The following is a 21,791-nucleotide window of genomic DNA, read 5'->3' as shown; positions in this document are numbered from 1 at the left end:
CATTCTGAGGAAGACAGGCTTTTAATAGCTGAGCCATCAGTTATAACTGCATTTCCACATTGGTACACAGAGTTCCAACTCCTTAGCTTACAAACATTATAGCTAGAAGTCAGCACCATGTAGCAAATTTGTTTTGAGACAGGAGGTTGTTATGTAGTTCAGGCTGGCCTTGAACTCACTCTAGCCCAGGAAGGCTTCGAACTAGTGGCGATCCTCCTGCCTCAGCCTCCTGAGTGCTAGGATTACTGGTGCATGCTATCATGTGTGCCCAGCACATTTTCCTCTTTCATATACTGTAGCTAGTTCATCTACAAAGAATGGCGAGGTTCCAGGGTTAGATTATGCTGTTTTAAGGCACTCTTTCATATTATCCTCTAACCACCAAGAGTTCTTTTCCGTTCTGACTTCCTTCTGATCTCTGAACAACATGCCCCAAGGCATCAGGGACAGGAAGGAGGCTGTATTCTATTCATCTGCCTTTTAAGGTCCCACTTTCCTGCTGCTTGATCTCTAAGCCAGCCCTGTGCAGCCCTCAGCTTGCCTGGGGTGGATTCTCTTTTCTCATTTATTTTGCGGTAATGCCACTATATTTACTGCTCAGTGACCCAGCAATGCCTTTTTATGCAATTCATGTTACAGACACTGCAAAGATTTGTTTACCTTTTCCTCTGAGACACTAGGCCTTCTCAGTCATCACCACGCTAGGAGGTGGGAGAATTCATTTCTTTCTTTTTTCCAGTGCTGGGAATGGAACCTGGGGGCTACTACATGCTAAGCAAGTGCTTTACTTCCAGCTTGGCCTTGAACTGGCAGTGATCCTCCTGTCTCAGCCTCCTGAGTGCTGGGATTTCAACCATGTGGCACCACGCCTGGCTTGACTGACTTTTAATTGTCTTGTCCAGGTTAGCAGTCTGACATAAAAGGTAACTGGCAACATCTCTGTTGACTGAGATTATACTCAACTGTTTTCACTCTCAACTCAAGAAGGCTATTTATTTTATTTGGTCAGTACCCAGGTCATGCCCCTGGTGTGGGGCAGCAAGACTGTTACTGAGTCCAAACTCCAGGGGCAGTGACAAACACAGTGGGCCAGGCAGGGGTTTGCAGTGGTACAGAGTGGTGAGCAGCACTGTGACACGACAGGCTGCTGTCTAGCGGACCCAGTCAACACACAGGTGACAGGTTGGGGAGACCTTCTGCGTTACAAGAGCTCAGTGCAGAATCAATCTCTAGACGGGGGGTGGGAGTGAAAGCCAAAAAGAGAGAGAAAATCAAGAAAATGCACATAAGATTTGAGATCCAACACACACACACACACACACACACACACACACACAAACGCACGCAAATGTAGGGGACTGTTGAGAATTTCAAAGTTCCTAAGCAAAGACAGAGCCAGGCTAACCTTCAGCCTGAGCAGACAAGCAGAAATCTACCAGCATCAAATCCAGGGAAGCAAACAGGCAGACGGTCCCTGAGAAGGTGGGGAGGGGGCAGGCCTAGGGTGGGCTGCCCTGTGCCTTCCACCCCAACTCCCTGGGTACAACGAAAGAGCATTTTCCAGTCCTTTACCTTACATTTCTAAATCCTTCATTCTCCTTTCAGATTAATCAAGAGGAGAGGACCCATAAAAATGTAAACTAGGTGTGTATATTTTTAATCTCAGTTTTTCAGAAGAGATGTGGTTTTTCTCTACAGATCTCCAGTCACCTCTCTGTGCTTGCATCACAGACCGTGGTGGTCCTGGCTGTACTTGTTTTGTGTCCTGGGAAGAGGAGGAGGGAAAAGTAGTGGCCACCTAGGACGCTTCCTCTCTGGCTCAAGAGTCATCATGTGTCTTTTAAATAGTTTCTTTCCAATCGCAAGGCCCAGTTATTCAAGGAAGTAAAATCTTTATTCTTTATACTCTGGCTTAAAAGGATTTTTTCTTTTTTTTCGGTGTGAGGACAGAACCCAGGGCCCCACACATGCTAGCCAAGCTGTACCCCTGAGCTACACCCTAGAGCCAAAGAGACTCTGAGGCACTCAAACACCCCACTGAAGCACTGGTGGCACAAGAGCACTGGGCTGGATCAGGGTCTGGATTCCTGAGGATAGGGAATTCCAATACTTGCTGCTTGGAGCTTGTTACCCACATAAGAATAAGATTGGTTCTGTGGCCCAGAAATGGGTTTTCTATATGGCCTTTTTGGGAGGAAAGAGTAGTGGAGAAACCAGGTTCTACATTTCAGGTGGGAAGGTATTTTTCCTCCTGAAATAATGAACATTGTCAAGTTCATTATTTCCTCCTGAAGGAAAGAACAGCCAGTGCTCAACAGGGATCTGACTGTGGCATCCATGTCTTCCTCCTGTGGCCTGGTGACCCCTGCCCTTTGGCTGGAGGACACAAATGGCTCCCTTTGGAAAGGACCATTTCTTTCATGCTTCATCAGTAGGGCAGTAACAGCTGTGGCCTATGTGTTGAGCGGAACCCACAAGAAGAATCCCCATTACATACACACCAGAGTGGGCGGCAAAAGGGGAAGTGAAGAGGTGGTGAGAAGTAGTAGCAGGGCTATGAGGCATGTGATGGTGGGATATTTTATAATTTGAAAGACAACCTGAGTTTCTTTCCTATTAACTTCATTTTCTGCCTGGAATCTGCTGGCATTCCAAAGCCAAAAAATTGGAAGCTGGTGTCCAGTGCCAGGGAAGTGAAAACATTTTCTTGCCCGAGCAGTGGGGTAAAGAACACAGATGAGACACATGTAGACAGGGTGGCAAAAGCCAGCACTGAGAGCTGGGGATCAGCGAGTACATGCATGAAGAAGTGAGTTTTGACAGTTCCTTCACACATTGAAATTTACTTAGAAATAACATTCAGGTTCCCTGGGAAATGTTAGCGGGAGGGAAAGGGAGTCAGAGTATTAGAAAGTGATGGGCACAGTTATCAGGTGGAAGCATCAGCCCTTTTTCAGAGTCAATGGCCTTGAAGGTGGAAGTCTCTCAGTAGCTCTGGGACAATGAAGGAGCCTGTGGAGGGGTGGAGAGCCCTGGGAGTGTGGGATCAGGATGCAGACAGCACACAGCACACCAATCCCACCCATCCAAAGAGCCCCAAGGGCCCCACTGACTGAGAACTACAAGTACTCTAAGGATATGACACGGTCCTAGAGTAGGAATCAGAATGATTGGTTGGGTGCTCTTTTGGGGGTTGGTGGGTAGGTACTGGGGATGAACCTAAAACACTGCATGGGCTAAGCAAGCATTGCACCACTGAGCTACATCCCCAGCTCTGGTGTTGATTTTTAAATCAATGGGCCAAGATGAGACTCTCTCAAAAGAATGGGGTTAGAGTAAAAAAGGTGAAAGAATTATCTTTATCAGCTCTTCTGTTTTCAAGCATGAAGTCTTCAAGAGGAGAGAAAGAGGTTAGACTGCCTGATCCAGGACAGGGAGCCCCTTGTGTCAGCTGCTTGGCATTCCTCTTGCCACATGGCAGCTCTTCAGGAGAAAATTGCCCAAGATCTAGAAATCTAGAAATAAGACACATGGGCAGGCCACTTTGCCAAGACAAAGCTTTGTTCTGCGAGACGGCAAACACACTGAATTCCTTGCAGTTGTCGGTTCTTCTGCTTTAGAGGGCAGCAGAATACACTGGGAAGTGTGTGAAAACAGATACTTAGGCCTCACCGGCAGAGGTTCTGATTTGGCAGGCCCGGGGTAGGGCCTGAGAATCTGCATGTCTACCATGTGCCCCAGGTCCTGCTGCTCCTGCTGGCCCAGAGTCCACACTTTGAGAACTGTCTTGGGCTTCTGTCTTCAGTGAAAAGAGGTACAAAGTCAGTCCCAGGACATGGAAGGAGGAAGGACACCAGTGGGCATCTCTCAACCTAAGCCTGTTGCGTGCCCTGGGATCTTTTAAGGGAAACTGTGAGTGCACCTTATTGAAACAGTCAAGGTGGAATTCTTTATGTTTGCAACTTCTTTCATTTTTGGGTGCTGAGGATGGAACCCCGGGCCTTCAGCATGTGAGGAAAGCACTCTACCACTGACCTACACCCCAGCCCTCATGTTTGCTTAAGTGCGGCTGGGGTAAACTTCCTAATGGAGGTGATCCTCAGAGTTGTGAAGGGTGAAGCTCTGGACAAAGGCCATGGCGGACTCCAGTATGGGTGTGTGTGCTTGGCTGCCAAACCACCAAACAATATTAAGCGGACCAGGATGCAGAGCAAAGTTGATGGGGTGGAGTAAGTAAAATTTTATTTTATTTTTGGTTTTTTGAGACAAGGTCTCACTGTAGTTCAGGCTGGCCTTGAACTCCTGGCTATCCTGCCTCAGCCTCCCAAATGCTGGGATAACAGGTATGTGCAACCACGCCCCGCTATAAAATTTTATTTAAAAAAATTAGAAAAACTCCTGGCAGCAAGAGTTATCTTATTTCTTCCTCTGAAGTATAGAGCAGTGGAGAGGATCTGACATGCTGCTTTTTTTTTTTTTTTAAATGCTGGGGGTTGAACCTAGAGCCTTGTACATTCTAGGCAAGTGCTCTACCACTGAGCCTGGAAAAGGGTTTTTGCTTTTGCCATTTAGTTATCAGGTAGATTTCTCCTTGCTGTTTGTGAGCAGGGACTGGGAGGGAGGGAGGGGAAGGGTGCCAGCAAGGTTAGTGCCAGCAGTAGTTGCTGCTATACATACCACCCAGGTGCAAGTCGATGAGGTCACTGTAATAAGACTCTCCCCAATAGTCTACAACAAGGAATTGGTGAAGAGAGAGTTATTTGATCAGATGACCCTGGTCCCCCCATGCCCAAGGCCATCAATGAAATGAAGCATATGGAACACACAGAGACACAGCAAGAGGGTGAAGAGGGGCAGCTGGAAAGCATGCAGGTGCATATCTGTGAGCACACCACATGCACACACAGGCCATCTCTGTGAGGAGAGTTAACTGGAAACCACGGGGAATGAGTTGGCCTCCAGTATCGTGAGACTCCTGTTTAAACCTCAGGTCAGTGACGATGGAGACTAGCTCTGCTGGGAGCTCTGACCCTGCTGGACTCAGCCTTATCTAAGTGAACATGTAGGAAAGTTCAAGAGCAGATCTGGGGCTGCTTGCTTTCTTGGTTTCTGAATATCAGAAGCTACAGACTGAGGGTCCAAGACAGGAACATCCTTAAAAAGGCCTGCAAAAGTCCCAATCTGTAGGTTTAAAGCAGGCAGAGAGCTCCCAGAACACACGTGTGTGTTTCCCCTAGTGACCATTGCACCTTCCTTGCAGAGCCACTTTGCTGAACAGGGCTTAAGATGGAGTCCTGTATCTTCTGAGGTCCTCTGCTTAAAAACAACACACGAGCTGGGACCTGTGCAGTGTTCTTAGCCCTAGCTATTCGTCTCAGGCTCACAGAGGTCTGGCCTCAGCCCCTCCCTGCCTTTAGCTCCTGCAGCTGCCCAGCAGAATTGCCATCCTTCATGTGCCTGTGTCTCACCAAGGGTTGGGCTGGAGCAGGCCACCCTTGTCTTCCAGAACTACAAAGAGGCACAAAACACAATAAAACTCAGCAGCTGTGTCCCCTTTTCTCCAAACCTCACAACCCGAATGCTGGTCCTGACAGCCTCTGTTTCCAAAGGAGGGCTTCTCCTTCAAAAACAGACACATCACAAACCTGAATACAATCTGAAATGGCTTTTTAGCTCCTGCTCAAAGCTGATCAGTGCTTTTAAGTTTGAATTACATGGTTCCAGTAAGAAAAAGCTTCCCAGGTATTCTAGGACCAGAAGTCACCTAAGCCTTGGTCTTGCCTTAGGCTGAAAGGCTCTGAAGCTAATCCTTGAGGGCTGGAGATATAGAAGCCTTTGACAAACAGAGAATAACTACGTGACAGGTTCACATCAGATCTTCTCTGGAAGAGATGAGCTCTCTGATACTAAGACTGACAAAGTCTGAGCCTCCAGACAGTGACAGAAGCCTGAAATCAAGTGAGACTGATGGCAGATTCCAGCCAGCTTGGCACAGCTAAGGGGCTGGCGGGCCTTGCCAGAAGACCCCAGGTTCCATGTCCAGCAGAGACTACCTTCTTCAGGGCTTAGCCAGGTACAATAAGCCTGACAAGAGGAATAGGAGGCAGCAGAAAGGAGCGGACAATATGTACACTTAACCTCAAAAATGGTGGCTGCTAAGTAGGGATGTGACCACTGGAAAGCAATGTTGGCCCAGCCTTGGAGATGTACATTAAAATAAGAAAAGGAGCTAGATATGGTGGCTCAGATCTGTAATCCCAGCACTAAGGGAGGCTGAGGCAGGAGGATTATAAACTTGTCTCCCACTAGAGCAATTTAGTGAGATCTTGTCTCAAAAAAAAATTAATGAGGAAATAAATTTTTAAGGTAGGAGGAGGGAGGCATTATATCCGGAGCCCAACAACCTACTGCAGGCCTCTTTAGAAACAGAACAAACTCACCTCTGAATTAAAGATGTTTTGGCAAAAGGAGCTGCACTAGAACAGTGGTTTTCAAACTTCTGTGGAATACTACAGGTCTTCAAAAGGCATTCAGAGGTCTCTTAATACCTGATTTACAAATACTTTTCTCTTTTAAAAACCTAAATAAGACATGTCACACTCAAGTGCTTTACGTGTCAACTTTTAATCTACCAAAGGCCACCAACACATTCATTTGTGCTGTCAGGTAAACCTGCTTTTTTTTTTTGTACCAGGGATGGAACTCAGGACCTTGTGCTTGCCAGGCAGGCAGCGGCACCACTGAGCTACATCCCCAACCCAGGTAAATCTGCTTTTATGGGGCCCTGGGGACCAAGTTTCTTCGCTTTCTGTGTACCATATCTAAACTCTGTAAAATGTGTGAGGACAAAGAAGTTAAGTAATTGACTCATCTAAATCCTGGCCTGCAGGTAGAGTGGCACTGTACAGGGGCCGGGAAGGAGAGTGTTGCCCAGGGAGACACAGGCCTCCGAGCAGCACCTGTCAGCGTGTGACCTTACATCACGACATACAGTGTAGTTGGAGCTTTTGGTTTGTTCTCTTTGGGAGCTTCTTGTCCAAGATCGATTCCTTTATAAGGAATATGAACAACTATTAGATCTGTTAGTGATTCAGCTGTGGGAAAAAAAATGCTACTCTTCTATTTTTAAGCTTCCAGCATCTATACCATTTAAATTGAGATCTAGCTAGATTTTTCAGATGGGTTGTTAAGAATGAACTGCTATCATTTTATGGCAACTATCTGTGTGTATCAGGGTGCTCTCAACACTGTGCCCCAGGAATGAACTGGATGCTGAGCCTAATATCAATAATTTTCCACCATAACCTGTGTTTTAAAGTTTGTGTGTGTGTTTTTTCTTTTTTTGTACCAGGGATCGAACTCAGGACCTTGTGGTTATGAGGCAGGTATGGTACTACTGAGCTAAATCCTTGGCTTGTGTGTGTCTTTTTGCAAATTTTAGAGTAATTCTTTTTTATTTTAAACTTGAACTCAAAATCTTGTGAAAAGGACTCTGGTATTAAAAGGAAGTTTGAAAACCACTGACTTATTAAGGTTGTACAAGTTTATGAAAATGTAATTGCCTCAACAACTAGAAAGAAGAATTTTGGTGAAAATCCTCCGCCAATCTTTTTCCTTTGGGTGCTGAGGATGGAACCCAGGGTCTTGCATATGCTGGGCCAGATGCTCTGGCCCTGAGCTACAAGCACAGCCCTCCCCTGCCAATCTTTACTAGTGTTATTTCCCAACTTGTTGACAGCAACAGAAATAACACTTGGAGAAGTGTGGAAGTACTGTTGTAGATGCCAGTCTCATGGCAGCAGAGGAGCATCCAAGTGCTTTACAGAAGCCACGAACCCCAGTGGCAACCCCTGACTCTCAGAATGTTTTTTTGGGGGGAGTCTTCCTCTTCTAGGGGACTCTAACTCAATGGGATGCATAGACCTGTGGAGCTGTTCTGATTGTGGGGTACAAGATCTATTTCAGCTGAAGTAATTTGTGCAGAAGGTTTAAGAAGCAATGATGGTGGGTTTAGGCTCCCTCCTGGCAGCCTCTGCAAGAAGAGAAAAGCAAGAAGAGCAGGCCCGTGGTCCACTGCATCCGGGCCCAGGGTGTCCTGGAGGGCGAACTCCCCCTGGGGGTCAGGCTGAGCATGCAGAGCAGGGAGAGGAAGCCTGCAGGCTGGTGGTGGACATCACAGGTTCACTGGGAAGCTGGAGGTCCTTTGAGCTGAACCTGGGTCTCTGCTCCTTGGCATGGGAGCCAGCACTTATCTTGCAGTAACACATCCCAGTCTTCCTGGCTTGCTGGATACTAAGCAGTTCAATGTTTTGCATTTCCTTTAATGGCTTGGGCTTCATGTGTTAAGTGCAACATAACAAAATCAAGAATATTCACACCCTCATCCTCCTCCCCAGTCCTTCTCTTCACCTGAAGGTCATCAATGAGCCAACCAAGAAGCTGCAATTTCTGGGCCTCAAAGGGCCTGGAAAAGAAGTCCTACTTCCATGCCTGACCTCACTTCATATTACACAAGCGTCCATCCTACAAGTCCAGATGATTCCATCTAGGCACACACCACAAGACCCGCCCATTGATCAGTGTGGCCGCAAGAGCGCACAGCTCTGCTGCCCCTGCTCCTGGCCATCCCATGGTGGTTCTTTTCCAGCTCCACATAGAGTGTTCCTGCCAGTAGATGCAGCACCCATTCCTCCCTGCCATGTCAGGAGGACATGGTAAGAGGCCTCTGCCTTCTTTTCGATCTGAATATTGACCTGTAGGCCTCATCCTCTGTAAGAGATGGAGGTTCCCCAACCAGAGGCTGGGCAAGGCTCTGGATGCTTCAGAAAGTAGGTATCAGTCTCTCCATGCCTGAAGCTGGGGTTGGCCCATCGCTGAAGGTCTGGAACCAGCAGGGCTCCCTGGGCTTCCCCCTGAGATGAGTCAGTGCTCCCTTCCTTGCTCTGCACTTATCTGTGCTGAGCCCAAATTCACAGGTCCCTGGAAACAGCGTGCACTGCAACAGCAGTCACTAAACACCCAACCCTCATAGCTGCTTCCCCTGTCCACTGTGCTGGCTCATCACAGTCCTCCTGGCCTCTCCAACTGTGCCCCGAGTGACTGGCCATTAGTGGACACTGATCCTGGGATCACCCTGGAAATCTGTGCGCACTAAGGGCAGACACAGGCCCCACCTGTAGGAGACAGGGTGGGCTTGGAGTGTGTGACTTGGGTGGGAGGACCCAGGAACCAAGTGTAGAAGGAGCATGTGGGAAGCAGGCTGGGGACCTGTTCGCCACAGTTCTGTGATGGTTCCTTGTGGTATGATCTCCCTCGTTCCAGGCATTTTCTCATGGAGAAAATGATGGGCGGGAAGGAGAAGGAGGAGGAGGGGAAGCCTAGAGCTTGCTAGCCACACATGAAGGTGCCTCTGATTTCATTCTATGGAGAATGGAAAGCTGTAAAATGGGCTGGGGAGCAGGCCCTGGCCCCAGGGCTGCCCCCAAACACAGCTGGTTTTCTTTGCTAACAGGAAACTCCAGATCTCAGTAATGCAGGGACCCAGAAAACCCTGCTGGAAAAGGAGCTGAATTCAGATGTGGTGATGTGGAACTGGCCTATCCTGGTGGGGAGGTTGGGGTCTCCCTAAGAACAAACCTCCTCACAAAGAACCCAGACAGTACCTGCTTCTCCCCGGAGTGCCTTCTCCACTGCAACCCCTCTCTCCTCCAGCTGCCTCTGCTTTTCCTCCACCTGCTCCAGCTGCCGTTGGATGATCTACCAAGAAAGAGTGGTATAAGCACCCAGCTTTCTCTCTTATCTTGAGTTCTCAGGCAGAAAACTAAACCACACAGCATAAATTTGGAGGGAAAAAGACAAACTGTATCAAGGTATCACCAAAGCCTCTGGTGGGTGACATACTGCTCAGAGTGTGGACTGCAGATCACCTGCACTGGACCCAGGAGCGGACTCCAGGCCACTGTTGTTAGCACCTGGGGTGTGGATGCAGGGGAAGCAGGGCCAGTCTCCTCCCTGGAGCAGCTCCAAGGCAGGTGGATGAAAGGTCCCACAGAAGACATCTAAGTATTATCACCTCAGATCTTCTAGAACAAGATTGCTAAACCCCTGAGAAGGTTCTTCTAATCCTGTCTCTGTAAGTCAGAGAATAAGTCTACAGTAGTGTAGGATGTGAGGCAGGAAGACAGAGGTGGATGACCGCAAATACTCTGATCTCTCCCCACATAGTCCAGGGCCCCCAGAGGCCAGCAGGCCAAGAAGTGACTCTGGACACTGCTGCTTACCAGGGGACTAAGTGGTTTCAGAATGACTACTCCAGACCTAGGGATTAGGGAACTCCTGAAGGCAGGGTGGGCCCTCTGTAGCTGCATCTGGCAGTGATTCTGGGTGACAGGGAAGTCCCTTTTGCCTCTGCTTGGCTTCTTTACCTTCCCTCGCCATGGATGAGGCCACCTCATGCACAGGAAGATGTAGCCCCTTGACTTTCCTCCCAGCATTGTGCTGTGACCGTACCTGGGCTCGGTGCAGCCGCTTGAGCTCCTCCTGCTTGGCCTGTCTCCGAGCTGCCTTTTGCACGCGCCGGGTCAGCTTGGCATTCAGCTCCTCCTCTGTGTAGGTTCTTGGCTGGAGAGAACAAGACAGATCTCCTTAGCCAGGCACATGCAGGCTGGAGATCCATCTGGGAGGCAGGCTGGCAGGGGCACAGAGAGGACTGTCCCGAGTAGGAGCTGGTGCCCAGCAGCAGCTGGACAGAGGGCAGGATGCCTGGCTGCAGCTTGGCCTAGACTTCATGGATACTTGTTCCTGCTGGAGCCCAGGTGCCACAGGGGACACCTAGAGACCCCAAGGTGAGACACTTCCTCTTGGTGACAAGTATGGGAGGCTGACTGGGGACTGAGGGTCAGGAGATTAAAATGACAAAGGAACTTTGGTCCTCTCTCATCAAGAACACTTACTTCCCTGTTTAAGGATGGCTGTACTCATGGGGATAAAAATACTGGCACAGGTAGTGGGAAAGTAGCTCAGTGGTAGAGCAATTTGTCTGGCATGCTCAAGGCCCTGGGTTCAATTCCCAGCACTGCAAAAAAACATAAAAATAAATAAAAAAAGATAAAACCACAGTTAAAAAAACAAAACAGAAAAAACCTGGTGCAACATTTCCTTAAGCCCACTGCTTCTGAGCCAAACAGGGAAAGAAAAAGGAAAAAAAAATCAGGATTCTTTTATTATTTTGTTTGGTTTCAAAGACTTTCTTTGGATGATGGGATTTAGAAGTTTCTTTTCAAGAACATCTGAGGTGGAAAAAATAAGGATGCTTCTATTTTAGATCTGGTGAATACCAATCTAACTAATGAGGGCTGAAGAAGGAACTGTGTGTGGAGTGACCCTTGACTGTCTCTGGGGTCTACAGAGGCACCAGCTGCAGACCGAGGCAGGAAGGAAGTGGCCTGGCCAGTGGCACCATCAATGTGCAAGGTGGGAACTGGGCAACTCTGGTGCGACCCCTGCTGGGCTGCCCAGCCTGCAAGTGGGCCACAAGTGTTTCAGAACACTGGGGCTTGGAACAGACGCTGGGCAGGCAGCTGCAAGAGCCATGTGTGGGGAGTCTGCCTTCTTTCTTGGGATCTGCTTATTACTGCCTCTAAGAAAACCAAACAAGGAGACTTTCACAGATCTTAGAAGAGACTTCCCAACTCAACTCAGGGGTCTGGACTCGTCATCTCGACTGAGAGTTCAAATGACAGTGGTGGATCAAGTGAACAGGCAGTAGGCAGGACTGTCGCCGCCTTCAGTGCCCCAGCGGATCACCTCGTAGACAAAGAGCTGAGGTGAACTACCCTCGCTGGGGTGCCCAGACCCACAGGGGTGGCTCTGCCCCCAACCCGGGCACCGGAGCAAAATGACCTCATGCACTCCAGCCAGTGAAGAGCGGGTGTCTCATCTTCTTGTCCCTCAGGATGCAGCTAAAGAAAGTTTTGTTGCTACAGCTGCATGCACGCCTGAACAGTTAGTGAGGACCAGCTGCTGGGGGTTAATCACAGACAGGCATGCAACGAGGACCAGCCAGTGGGAGCGGGACACTACCTTTGATGAATGGGGTCTCCTGAATGCCAAGGCGTGTGGTACATAAATCGACTTTTAAGGGGATGGCAACAGAAAACAAAACAGAATAGTAATGATAATGATGATTAAAAAAATTAAAACAGAACACAGAAATGGAGTAAAATCAGTTAGAAGTTTAAAACAAATACACGAGACTTAAACACATGATTCTTTCCCACAATGTCACAGGAATGCACAAGGGAGAACCTTAGGTGCAGAGGGCCTAGCAGCTGCATTTTAATGAACCCTGTTTTGTTTTTTTGTTTGTTTGGGGTACTAGGGACTGAACCTAGGAGCTACTGAATTACAGTCTAGCTCCTTTTATTATTTTTAGTTTTAGACAGGGCCTCACTAAGTTACCCAGGGTGGCCTTGAACCTGGGATGCCTCAGCCTCCCGAATAGCTGGGATTACAGGTGGGTGCTACCAGCCTGGCCAAACCCCAGGTTTGATCAGCATCTGGGGTTTACTTTTCTACTCACCAAGTAGAAATCTCTTTTTCCTTAGCACCCCCAATTCTCCGCCTAAGTGTCCACTGTGTTGTTAACGTTTTGCTGTTAATGTGCGTGTGCAGGGGCCACTTTTCCTTCATTCCTCTGCTGCAGAAATTCATCTACTTCCTGCCGCTGAATGTTCCATGGGATGGGATGGTGGCAAGTGGGGTTGCTTTTTGATGTGAGACACAGAGGGACACAGGCCACTGCACCTCACACCCTCTCCCAAAACCTCTCTCCTAGCAGTGACAGGGATGTGGGCGACTTATTTGCTATACTCAGTGAAGGGAACTCAAATTGCATAAATCACTGCTATTTGCCCAAAGTATTTCAGGCGCTAATGCTAAATGACCTCTTCTCCTGCAGTGAGTAAGCTACCTAGATTACCAGGGTCAGCCTCACTGCCTTTTTGCTTTTCTCACTGGCCACATACATGGCCACAGAATAGGTAGTGGCCCACAAGATAAGCAGACTGAGAGCCAGGAGGGACTGACTGCAAGGCCCTGCTGCCCTTGCTGCTCCTCCATCCATCACAGGGACCAAGACAGTGGGAACTGCATTTCACAGGTGTACTGGCTGCAGAAGGGTGCATTTACCGTCTTTAACTTTTGAGCATGGAAATCCTGCCTCAGGCTGACTCATCTCTCCTACAGAGCAGAGGGAGCGGAAGAATTTCATTATTAGAACAGGCCAGTTTAAAGAAGGAAAAGGGCTGGGTGTGGTGGTCCATGTCTGGTATTGCCAGTGCTATGGGGGACGCTGAAGCAGGAAAATTGCAAGTGAGCCCAGCCTGGGAAACTTAATGACTTAGTGAGACCCTGTCTCAAAATAAAAGGGTTAGGGATAGATTTCAATGTGAAGGCTCTGGGTCCAACTGCCAGCAACTAACCTACACACACACACACACCCAAAAATAGAAAAAAAGAAACACTCACAGGGCTATGTCACTACCACCTAAAGAATGGCAATGACATCTGTACCTGTGGTTGCCGTGAACACTGGTGTGTGTGAGGGGGTGGTGGCAAAGTGGCCCCCATAATTTAGGCACTGCTGGAGCTGGTTCCACCTTGGTAGTGCAGTGCGCAGAGGAGTGGAGTCGCCAGACACCTTCAGTGTGCCTGAGAGACTAAGGCCAGCAGGACAGCCGCCCTGTTACTGTGACGCAGGGCGAGGGGCCGTCCGAGGGCAGGTGCAGCACTCTCAGGCCACAGTGGCCAAGAGGCAGCCACGTGACTGAAATTTAAAGTGAGACGGAAGCAAAGAAAAGAGATTAATGTGAGTTAACTCGCTGGCAGGGCTGCAGGTACATAAAACAACTACTTAAAATGAAACTACTGCTCCTCTTTTTCTATGCTGTTGGGGCCTCACACACACTAGGCAAGTGCTCTACCGCTGAGCGGCACCCCCACTCTTTTCTTTTGAGACAGGGTCTCACTAAGTTGCCTAGGCTGGCTCAGCCTCCCAAACTTCTCGGATTATAGGTGTGTGCCACCGTGTCCAGCTATCTTAAATATTCTGCATGATAAACATTTTAAACAGAAATACAAGTTATATTTAGTGGGGTTTTTTTTTCCTGTAAAAACAAAACCCAGGTACTTGCTTTGTGGGTGCCTGACTCAGGGCTGGGGTCTGTGAGGCAAGAGGAACCACTGCCCCATCTCAGTACAGCCAAGGCGGCTCTTGTGTTCCCTGGGTCCTACTTCTTATTCTGAAAAACGTTGAACCCTCAGAAACACTGAGTGAGGAAGACCATGAATGTTTGAATATCTTTCATCTACATTTCCCCACTAACATTTTGTGGCATGTTCCCTCTGTGTGTGTGTGTAATTTTTTAATTCTCAATATGTAGCCCAGGTTGACTCGAACTCCCAGTCTTCCTGGTTCAGCCTCCCGAGTGCTGGGATACAGGTGTGTGCCACCACACCTGGCTATGTATGTGTAATATTTATATACAGTAAAACCTTTTCTGTTTCTGAATCATTTGTAGACATCATGAACTTCCCTCCCTAAAAAATTCAGCATGTTCTTCTTCCTAAGGGCACAAATATTTTCCTACAAAACTACAGTTCCTCTGTCATTTGCAAGGAACTTGATGTTGATTTGACAATGATACATTTAAACAGTACTACACCCACTATTCACAATCAAATTGCCTGTTTCAACATGTCTGTTAGGGCTACTTTGGTTCTGGTTCACTTTTCTGCTTTGGCTTCTGTGTCCTGCAGACACAAGGGCCCTTGGGCTCGCTTGAATGACTCCACACCTTGGAGGGAGCCAGGCCAACCACTGCCAGGCCCTGCTCTGTCTTCAGCATGTCCCATATGAGCTCCAGTGAGCAGCCTTGTCCCTGCAGGGTGCACCTGGTGTGCAAGGCCTCAAAGGCCCCGTGTCCCTCACAATCTATGACTGTGACTTCTTCACACAGGCAGGGGAAGGGAGGTCCTGTACTCCTGGTGCCAGGGAGGCCTGGGAGAGGCTGTGGTCAGTGGGAGGATGTATGCAGATGACAGCTGCAGCACAACCTGTTGAGGATCCTTCTGCTCAGCATTCTGCAAGGAGTTTCAGTCTTTTGCGGAGAAAGCAGTGGAGACCTGACCACAGATTGAAGTATTTGGCCAATGTGACGCAAATTGTTTGAGAATCTGCATGGTCAACTCAGAGGCAAAGGGAACTCTGAACCACATTCTCCTTTCCTCACAGACACCCTTAAGACCTCCCAAGGCAGCACTTGTCCCCAGTGTTGGAATGTTTTTAGGGATCCACATGCAAATCCAGAAGCAATCCCTGGGTCAGTACCAGAATGCCTCTGCAGGGATGCTTGGCAGGCAGCACCGTGAACCCAGACCACCACTCAGTGCTGGCCGGGGGAGTACACACGAGGCCTGGCTCTGCAGATGGGTGGAGAGGGAGGGGAGGTGTCTTTCTAGGACACTGCAGGGAGCTGGCCTGGCCCAGGAAGACGAATGCACAGAGGATGAGAAACAGGCCAACTGGCTTTTTCCAGTTTGCCAAGTTATTAAAGAGGAACTGGATCAGGCTGGCAAGAGGAACCTGGAAATAGGGCACACAAGTCACCTTTATGAACAGGCACACGCAGGGCACAGGAGAGCACCCAGAGCCTCCCCTGGCTGGCCTACAGGCCGACAGTTAAGCCTGTTGATGGAGAGGGCACACTGAGGCCCAAGCCCAGGGAGGCTTTGTTAAAAAGGTATTATCATGTTCTGGGGAAGCTTCTCATTCAAAAAGGGGAAAGGGAGACAGTGGCCAGCTGAGGTCCCACCCTGGACAGGAGGGGGCCAACCCCAGGGCAGCACAGCTCACACGGTGTCACTGCCTTGCTGCTGAGGCCTACCCGGATCTCAGTCCCCATTCAGTCACTGTCACTGAGATGCAGATGTCCCACTAGAACTCTCCCCAGTTCCTTTCCTCTTCCAACATCACTGTACCCAGACAAAGCTACTGGAGCCCTCGGAAACCAGAAGACTGAATTAGGGCCAAGGGAGACCAGTGACGGAGCTCTCCACATGGAGGCCTCTGCTTCTCAGGCGAGCTGAGCAGCCACACCCCCTAAGCCCTGGACCAGCGAGGATCCCACGTCACACTTAGCATATACCTAGGCCAGTTTTGGAACCAGTTCTTTTTTTGTCTTGTTCTTTATGGTACTAGGGATTGAACCCAGGGGCACTCTACCACTGAGCTACATCCCCAGTCCTTTATATTTTGAGGCAGGGTCTCACTAAGCTGCACAGACTGGCCTTGAAGTTGCAATCCCCCTGACTCAGTCTCCCAAGTAGCTGGGATTATAGGCATACACCACTGCACCTGACATAGGATTGGGTTTTCTTTATTTGGGGGGCAGGAGGGTTACAGGGGAACGAACCCAGGGCCTTTGCACTGAGCTATCTACCCTACTTTTTTTAGAACTTTTGAGACACGGTCTAAATTGCCCAGGTTGGGCTCCAACTTGCAATTTTCCTGCTTCAACTTCTGGGACAGCTAAGTTATAGGTGAGTACCATCCACATGGCTGCACCGGTTCTTTAACAGCAAAAAGTCCTCTTTAATGAACAAACCTATCAAGCAGGCGGGCTGAGCAGGTCCATCCCTAAAGAGTAACCCGGTTCCACCTCCCATCCACGCCTATAGCTCCATCCCCTCCTCCCTGACCCTGGCATCCAGGGAACTCATCTACTGTCACCAGGCCCTAGCAGAAGCTGCTCCAAGTGAGAACTTCTGGGTAAAAAAAAGAGCGAACAGACAGTGCCAAGCTGCTTCCTACAGCCTGAGAAAAGCTTTCTGCAGGGAATACCTTAGCCTTCTTCATAGGAGCAGAACCCAAAACTCTTGCCATGGAAGCAAATACACCAAGGTACTCATTTAAAAGGCCTGAAGCGACTCCTGTGGCTGGTCCTTGGGCCCTGGGCTGGGCTCTGTATTCTGCTGTCTGCCAGCTGGGAGATCCGAGGGGGGCACACATTCTACCTCACCAGAGGCCAAATGTCGCCAACACTCCTGAACCCCCTGCTGTGGCCACAGGGTCCACCCACCTCTCGCTTGGACTTCTGGGAGGTCCTCTCGAGGATGTCGTCACTGGAGAGGTCCGAGTCCTCTGAGAAACTCAGCTGGCGCCGTAGCTGCAGCTCTAGAAGGGAAAATGAGTGAGGACAGCAGCCAGCTCCTCGGCGTCCACACCCCTGTGAGCAGCTGGGGAAGGTGTGAGTGTGGGTGCTGACCCTTGTCCCACAGGGGCAGGGCCGACCCTGAACAGATGGCACCCTCAGACACCTGCCCAGGACCCCTGGCAGGACTGCTCTCTGCCCACTTACAAGCAGGCCCACCTTTAGTGTAGTGTGACTTTAAGAAGGGCACCGACCTCCAGTTTCCCCTCCCCAGTTCCAAGCTGGCTTTAGTGTCACCGTATGGAGAGGGACTACGTTCTGGGCACCTGTGCTTTGGCTCCCATCTCACCTAAGAGCCCTCGGTGGAGCAGCATGTGAAGATGGGTCTTCTGAGAGCAACAAGTGCCCAGAGGATGCGCGGCTCAGGCACGGCGCCAGGCGGCTGTTTGGCTGCGGACATACCTGCTCTCACGATAGGAGACATCCTGTGCCTGCCAGAGTCCACGGTGGCGCCGCTGGACGGGGTGCTGGAGCACGACTTCTCGTCGGCCTTCTTCTTCTTGTCCTTCTTGTACCCAGAGAAGACGGACTTCCACAAGGACTTGGGCTTGGCCGCCACCTCTTCCAGGAGGCTGGGGCTGGCTTTCTCTGGGGGCCGGCCCTCCCCTTTGGACTTTTTCTCTTTTTTGTTTCTGCAGGGAGAGAAGAGGGATGACCTCTTTTTGCTCTTCCCACTGGAGCCCTCAGAGGAGGTGACAGAACCATCCGGGCCCCCTGAGTCCGAGGGGGGCGACAGGACCTCCTCACTGGTGGCTTCGTGCTTCAGGGTGGGCTCCTCGGAGCCTCTGAGACCTGGGCGTCTGGGAGACTCAGGCCCGAGTTCTTTGCCCTGGGAGGGCACTGAGGACACCTTGCGGGACCTGGAAGCCCCGGCCGCCATCTCCATCTCCTGCATCCGGCTCAGCTGCTTGGCCATGGCGTCTCTCAGCGCCTGGCTTTTCACAGACTTCTCCCGGGCTCGCATGCGCTCCTCGGCCAGCTCCTTGGCTTCTGGGGAGACCCAGGGCAGCCCCCTCTTCTGTGGCTGGACGCTGCCCTCCAGAGCAGGCAGCCTCCCGTTCTCCTTGGCTGGGGGCGGGCGGAGGGGCCTCTCCGGGCAGGACCAGCGGGAGGGGGGTGTGAAGAACTTGTCCTGCAGACTCGAGTCCTCCGTCTTGTCATCGTACGTGTCCTCCACGTCGTCAGCATAGGGGATTTCATCTACGCTCTCCACGAACGACTTCCGCACCTCCTCCCTGGGGGGCTGGGCAGGCTCTCGAGGGGGCCGCAGGAAGGTGGGTGGGGGAGGTGGGATGACAGAGGCCTTGGGCTCCGCCTCCCTGTGCTCTGGCTTCCTTCGAAGGGTGGCGGGCTCCTCGTCAGGGGGTGGGGGCGGGGGCGGGCTGGAGGGTGGCGTGAGCATGGTGGAGTCTGAGGTGTTGAAACTCTGGCTGCCCAAGGTCTTCATGTTGGAGGAGCTGCCGTGGAGGCCCAGGCCAGAGCTGCTGGATAGGTCCCTGCGCTCCTCTTGGGAGCTTCTCAGTTCTCTGTCAGGCGGTGACTTGGGAGTCGGCAGGGAGAGCTGCTCACCGTCCGACTTTGGCAGGCCCAGCCTTTTGGGAACAGGTGGAGGTTTCAGAAGACGGAGCCCCTCGTCCTGAGGGGACTTCTCAACTGAGTAGGATTTTAGGGACAATGGTTTGATGGCAGGCGAAGGGAAGCTGGGCTCGGGCCCCTTGTTCCGCTGCAGAGGAGTGAGCCCCAGGCTGCGGCGGATCTCGGCGCTCTTCATCCAGAACTCCTCCACCAGGTCGCTCCGTTTCAGAGCTTCATCCACTACAAGGGGGCTGCCCAGCTTGTCCGTGGGGTCACCTTGGCTCTTCATGGGGAGGGGAGCCAGGGGGGTGGATGTTTTTGCTGGAACGGGTTGGAAGCGAATGGGGGACTCAGTGGGCGATGGGATGGTGGTCTCAGAGGAAGGCCGAGGCTGGGAGCAAATGGGGAGCTGAGTGGAAGCGGGTACAGAGGGGGCTATGGGTGACACGAGGTGTGAGCTGATTGGTGAGGTAGGTGTCCTGGCTTCCGGCAGAGCCACTGGCTGTGATCGGATGGGAGAGTATGCAGCTTTCTGATCCGTGGGGGATTCAGCTTTGGGCTTCTCTTGGGGGAGTAGAGGTTCAAAGAGGTGCTCCTCAGGGGATTTTACCTTGGTGGTGACAGAGAGAAGTGGGATTTGGGGCCCCTACAGAGACGGAAGAGAGACACTGTTAGGAGGAGCGTGTTAGGGGGCAGGGACATCCCTGAGGGAACTTTTGCTCTCAAAGGACCTAGTGTGTTGAAAAAATTCCTCTCCATCTTTGTAGCTATTATTTGGCTCCAGGAGTACCTTCTTCATCTTCTGCTCTATTTGTTCAATGTCCAGAACCCCTCTACTTAGTCTAAATGAACTGACTGAGCTTTCAGGGTTTGGTTCATCTCAAACGTATATCCTACATTCTTTGTCAACTGAAATGAACACTGTCTGACGGACACTAGTGAATTCACTCTCATCCCTGCCAGCAATGCCCAAGGCCCAAGCCCCTGAGGTACCAACACAGCAACCAGCACTGTGAGAAGATTTCACAGCTACTGACTAGAGTCTGTTTTACAGTCACACTATCTTTCTGAGGAACCTCAGAGAAGCACACAGTTCCTTCTGTCACCCCATTCCAGTGTCTCAGTAAGATAAAGTTCCCCCACTGTGCAGAAAGACACTCTGAATTACGCCATGCTGCCAGGGTCCCTAATATGCAAGGCTTCCTCTATGATCTGTCCTCGGGATGGCATTTCCCAGACCATGCCTAACAGGACATCATTATGAGGTGTTTACTTAGAATTCTCTGACGTGGTTTCTCACACCACAGGCACTCTGGAGGCATATTTTTAATTTAAATAGCTTTATAGTTATTTTAACATTAAGGAAATGTATCTGCCATAATAAACCCTTGATTCTGTGAATATTATTGCTTCAGTTTAAAAATAAATTTGCCCACCTTTGAGAACTAAGCTAGAACCCCCAAGATCACGCCTACTGCCACTCTACTTAGCACGAGGAGTGAATGAAGGTTTAGTTTTCCTCAGGATAAGTCTATTAGACCACTTAACCTTCAGTTTTTGTGGGACTCACACACAGCTCCCTAAGAGCTATGTCCCCTCAGGGTCCCATCGTTTCTTTTTTTCACAATGAACCCCAAACCTTCACCTCTGTCATGGGGCTGTGGGCTGGGGTGAAGAGAACAGCTTGTTCCTGAGGGGACCGGATGGGGCTGGAGGCCTGGGAGGGACCTGAAAAGAAGAACACAGGGATCACAACAGGAAAACAGCCCCACCACCTCTGGTCACCAAGGGTCCCAGCCAGCTCTGTGGATGGTGTCAGGAAGCAGCCTGCCTACGGCTTGATGGGAGGAGAGCAGGGGTTCCACTGAGCCAGTGCAGGTGGCATCCCTGGACCTGTCCTCACTGCTCCAGAGAACCGCCCTCAGAAGTGAAGGCACTCCTGAAGGTGCTTCCCCAGGTGCCACACTGTTGGCACTGTCAGTATCTTCTGGTGTGGAAAAGCCAGGTCCCAAAGGACAGAAAGGAAAGGAGCTGCTGGATAAAATCACTTGCAGTAGCCTAGGGCAAGTGGGAGAGGAGAGAGTGGCAGGACATCAAGGAGGGGATCCTGTGCCTCAGCATGGCTTCTGGCAGGTGTGTCTGTCACCAGTAGCAGAGGACTTACCTCTCTCCTGCCACTTCGGTAAAGCAGGAGGTTCTTCCTCCTCATTTTCTGATACCCTCAGCTCTAGGTCTGCTTCCACTTCAGCCTGGCGCTGCAAGCGAAGCTCTGTTTCAGCATCTGATGGGATGTCGTCAGACCAGTGCTGATCTGGTGGAGGCAGGGGGACACAATTGATGCATACCTTAAGCCAGGCTATGGTCCTCCTCTGTTTCTTCCTTCTTCAGAGAACAGACCAATGGACTGCAGGTCCTGTGGTCCTAGTCAGCCCTTCTCTTAGCTGGTGACAGAGCCTGCCTGCTGGTCCACCCTAGCTCCTGAGCCACCCAGCCAAAGCACTCTCCTGATGCAAAAAGTGCTGCCCTCTGCAGCATGGGGTCTCCCAAAGCCTGGAGTGCTCTGTTTACTTTATAAATCTGGAGACCATGACATATGACATGGAGAACAACTCCGGCTGTGGCTGTGGAGGACAGGCCTGATGCTGACTCCTCTTTGCTCTCCTTCACTAATGCACAACCCATAGCTATACCCCACAGCTGAGGCCTGCACACCCCACCGTCTCACCTCTACTTTTGTTCTTGTTTGTCTCCAGCCTCTCTTCCCTGCTTTTCTCTGCCCATCGTCAAGACTGTTGGATTCAAGACTGGCATAAAGGCTCAGATTCACTCAGCTCTCCACCACAGCTCAACATGGGAGTGAAATGAGCCTTGTTCAAGTCACTGGGAGAAGAAGAACCACCCCAGAGACCAGCATGCCTCCCCTGAGCTTTTGCTTTAACGCAGATG

The 21,791-nt window shown here is 50.5% G+C and overlaps 1 protein-coding gene across 23 annotated transcripts in view; it reads right to left on the bottom strand.

Annotated features, from left to right (window-relative positions):
- Window positions 1–21,791, bottom strand: part of Mical3 (microtubule associated monooxygenase, calponin and LIM domain containing 3) — a 213,499-nt gene that overhangs the window by 11,717 nt on the left and 179,991 nt on the right. For 20 of the 23 annotated variants that reach the window (XR_015439521.1, XR_015439526.1, XM_087182237.1 and 17 more), the window contains 7 exons: window positions 21,010–21,156; window positions 20,491–20,573; window positions 17,673–19,491; window positions 17,139–17,233; window positions 12,082–12,132; window positions 10,510–10,620; window positions 9,663–9,756 (listed from right to left, as the gene is read on the bottom strand). Coding sequence is in view for 21 of the 23 variants with exons in the window: in XM_087182237.1 (XP_087038363.1) it covers window positions 9,663–9,756; window positions 10,510–10,620; window positions 12,082–12,132; window positions 17,139–17,233; window positions 17,673–19,491; window positions 20,491–20,573; window positions 21,010–21,156 (2,400 nt within the window). In the remaining 2 variants the exon portion in view is untranslated. Of the gene's footprint in view, window positions 1–4,677; window positions 4,729–9,662; window positions 9,757–10,509; window positions 10,621–12,081; window positions 12,133–17,138; window positions 17,234–17,672; window positions 19,492–20,490; window positions 20,574–21,009; window positions 21,157–21,791 lie in introns of all 23 variants that reach the window. The other 3 variants (XM_087182175.1, XM_087182235.1, XM_087182171.1) reach the window with 2 other exon arrangements.

The sequence above is a fragment of the Heterocephalus glaber genome, unplaced genomic scaffold (genome assembly GCF_053883595.1).
Source record: "Heterocephalus glaber isolate CG9 unplaced genomic scaffold, H.glaber_assembly_v1.0 deba00000281, whole genome shotgun sequence".
In the NCBI taxonomy this organism is placed as follows: Eukaryota; Metazoa; Chordata; class Mammalia; order Rodentia; family Bathyergidae; genus Heterocephalus; species Heterocephalus glaber.
This window is presented reverse-complemented; position numbering and strand designations above follow the sequence as displayed.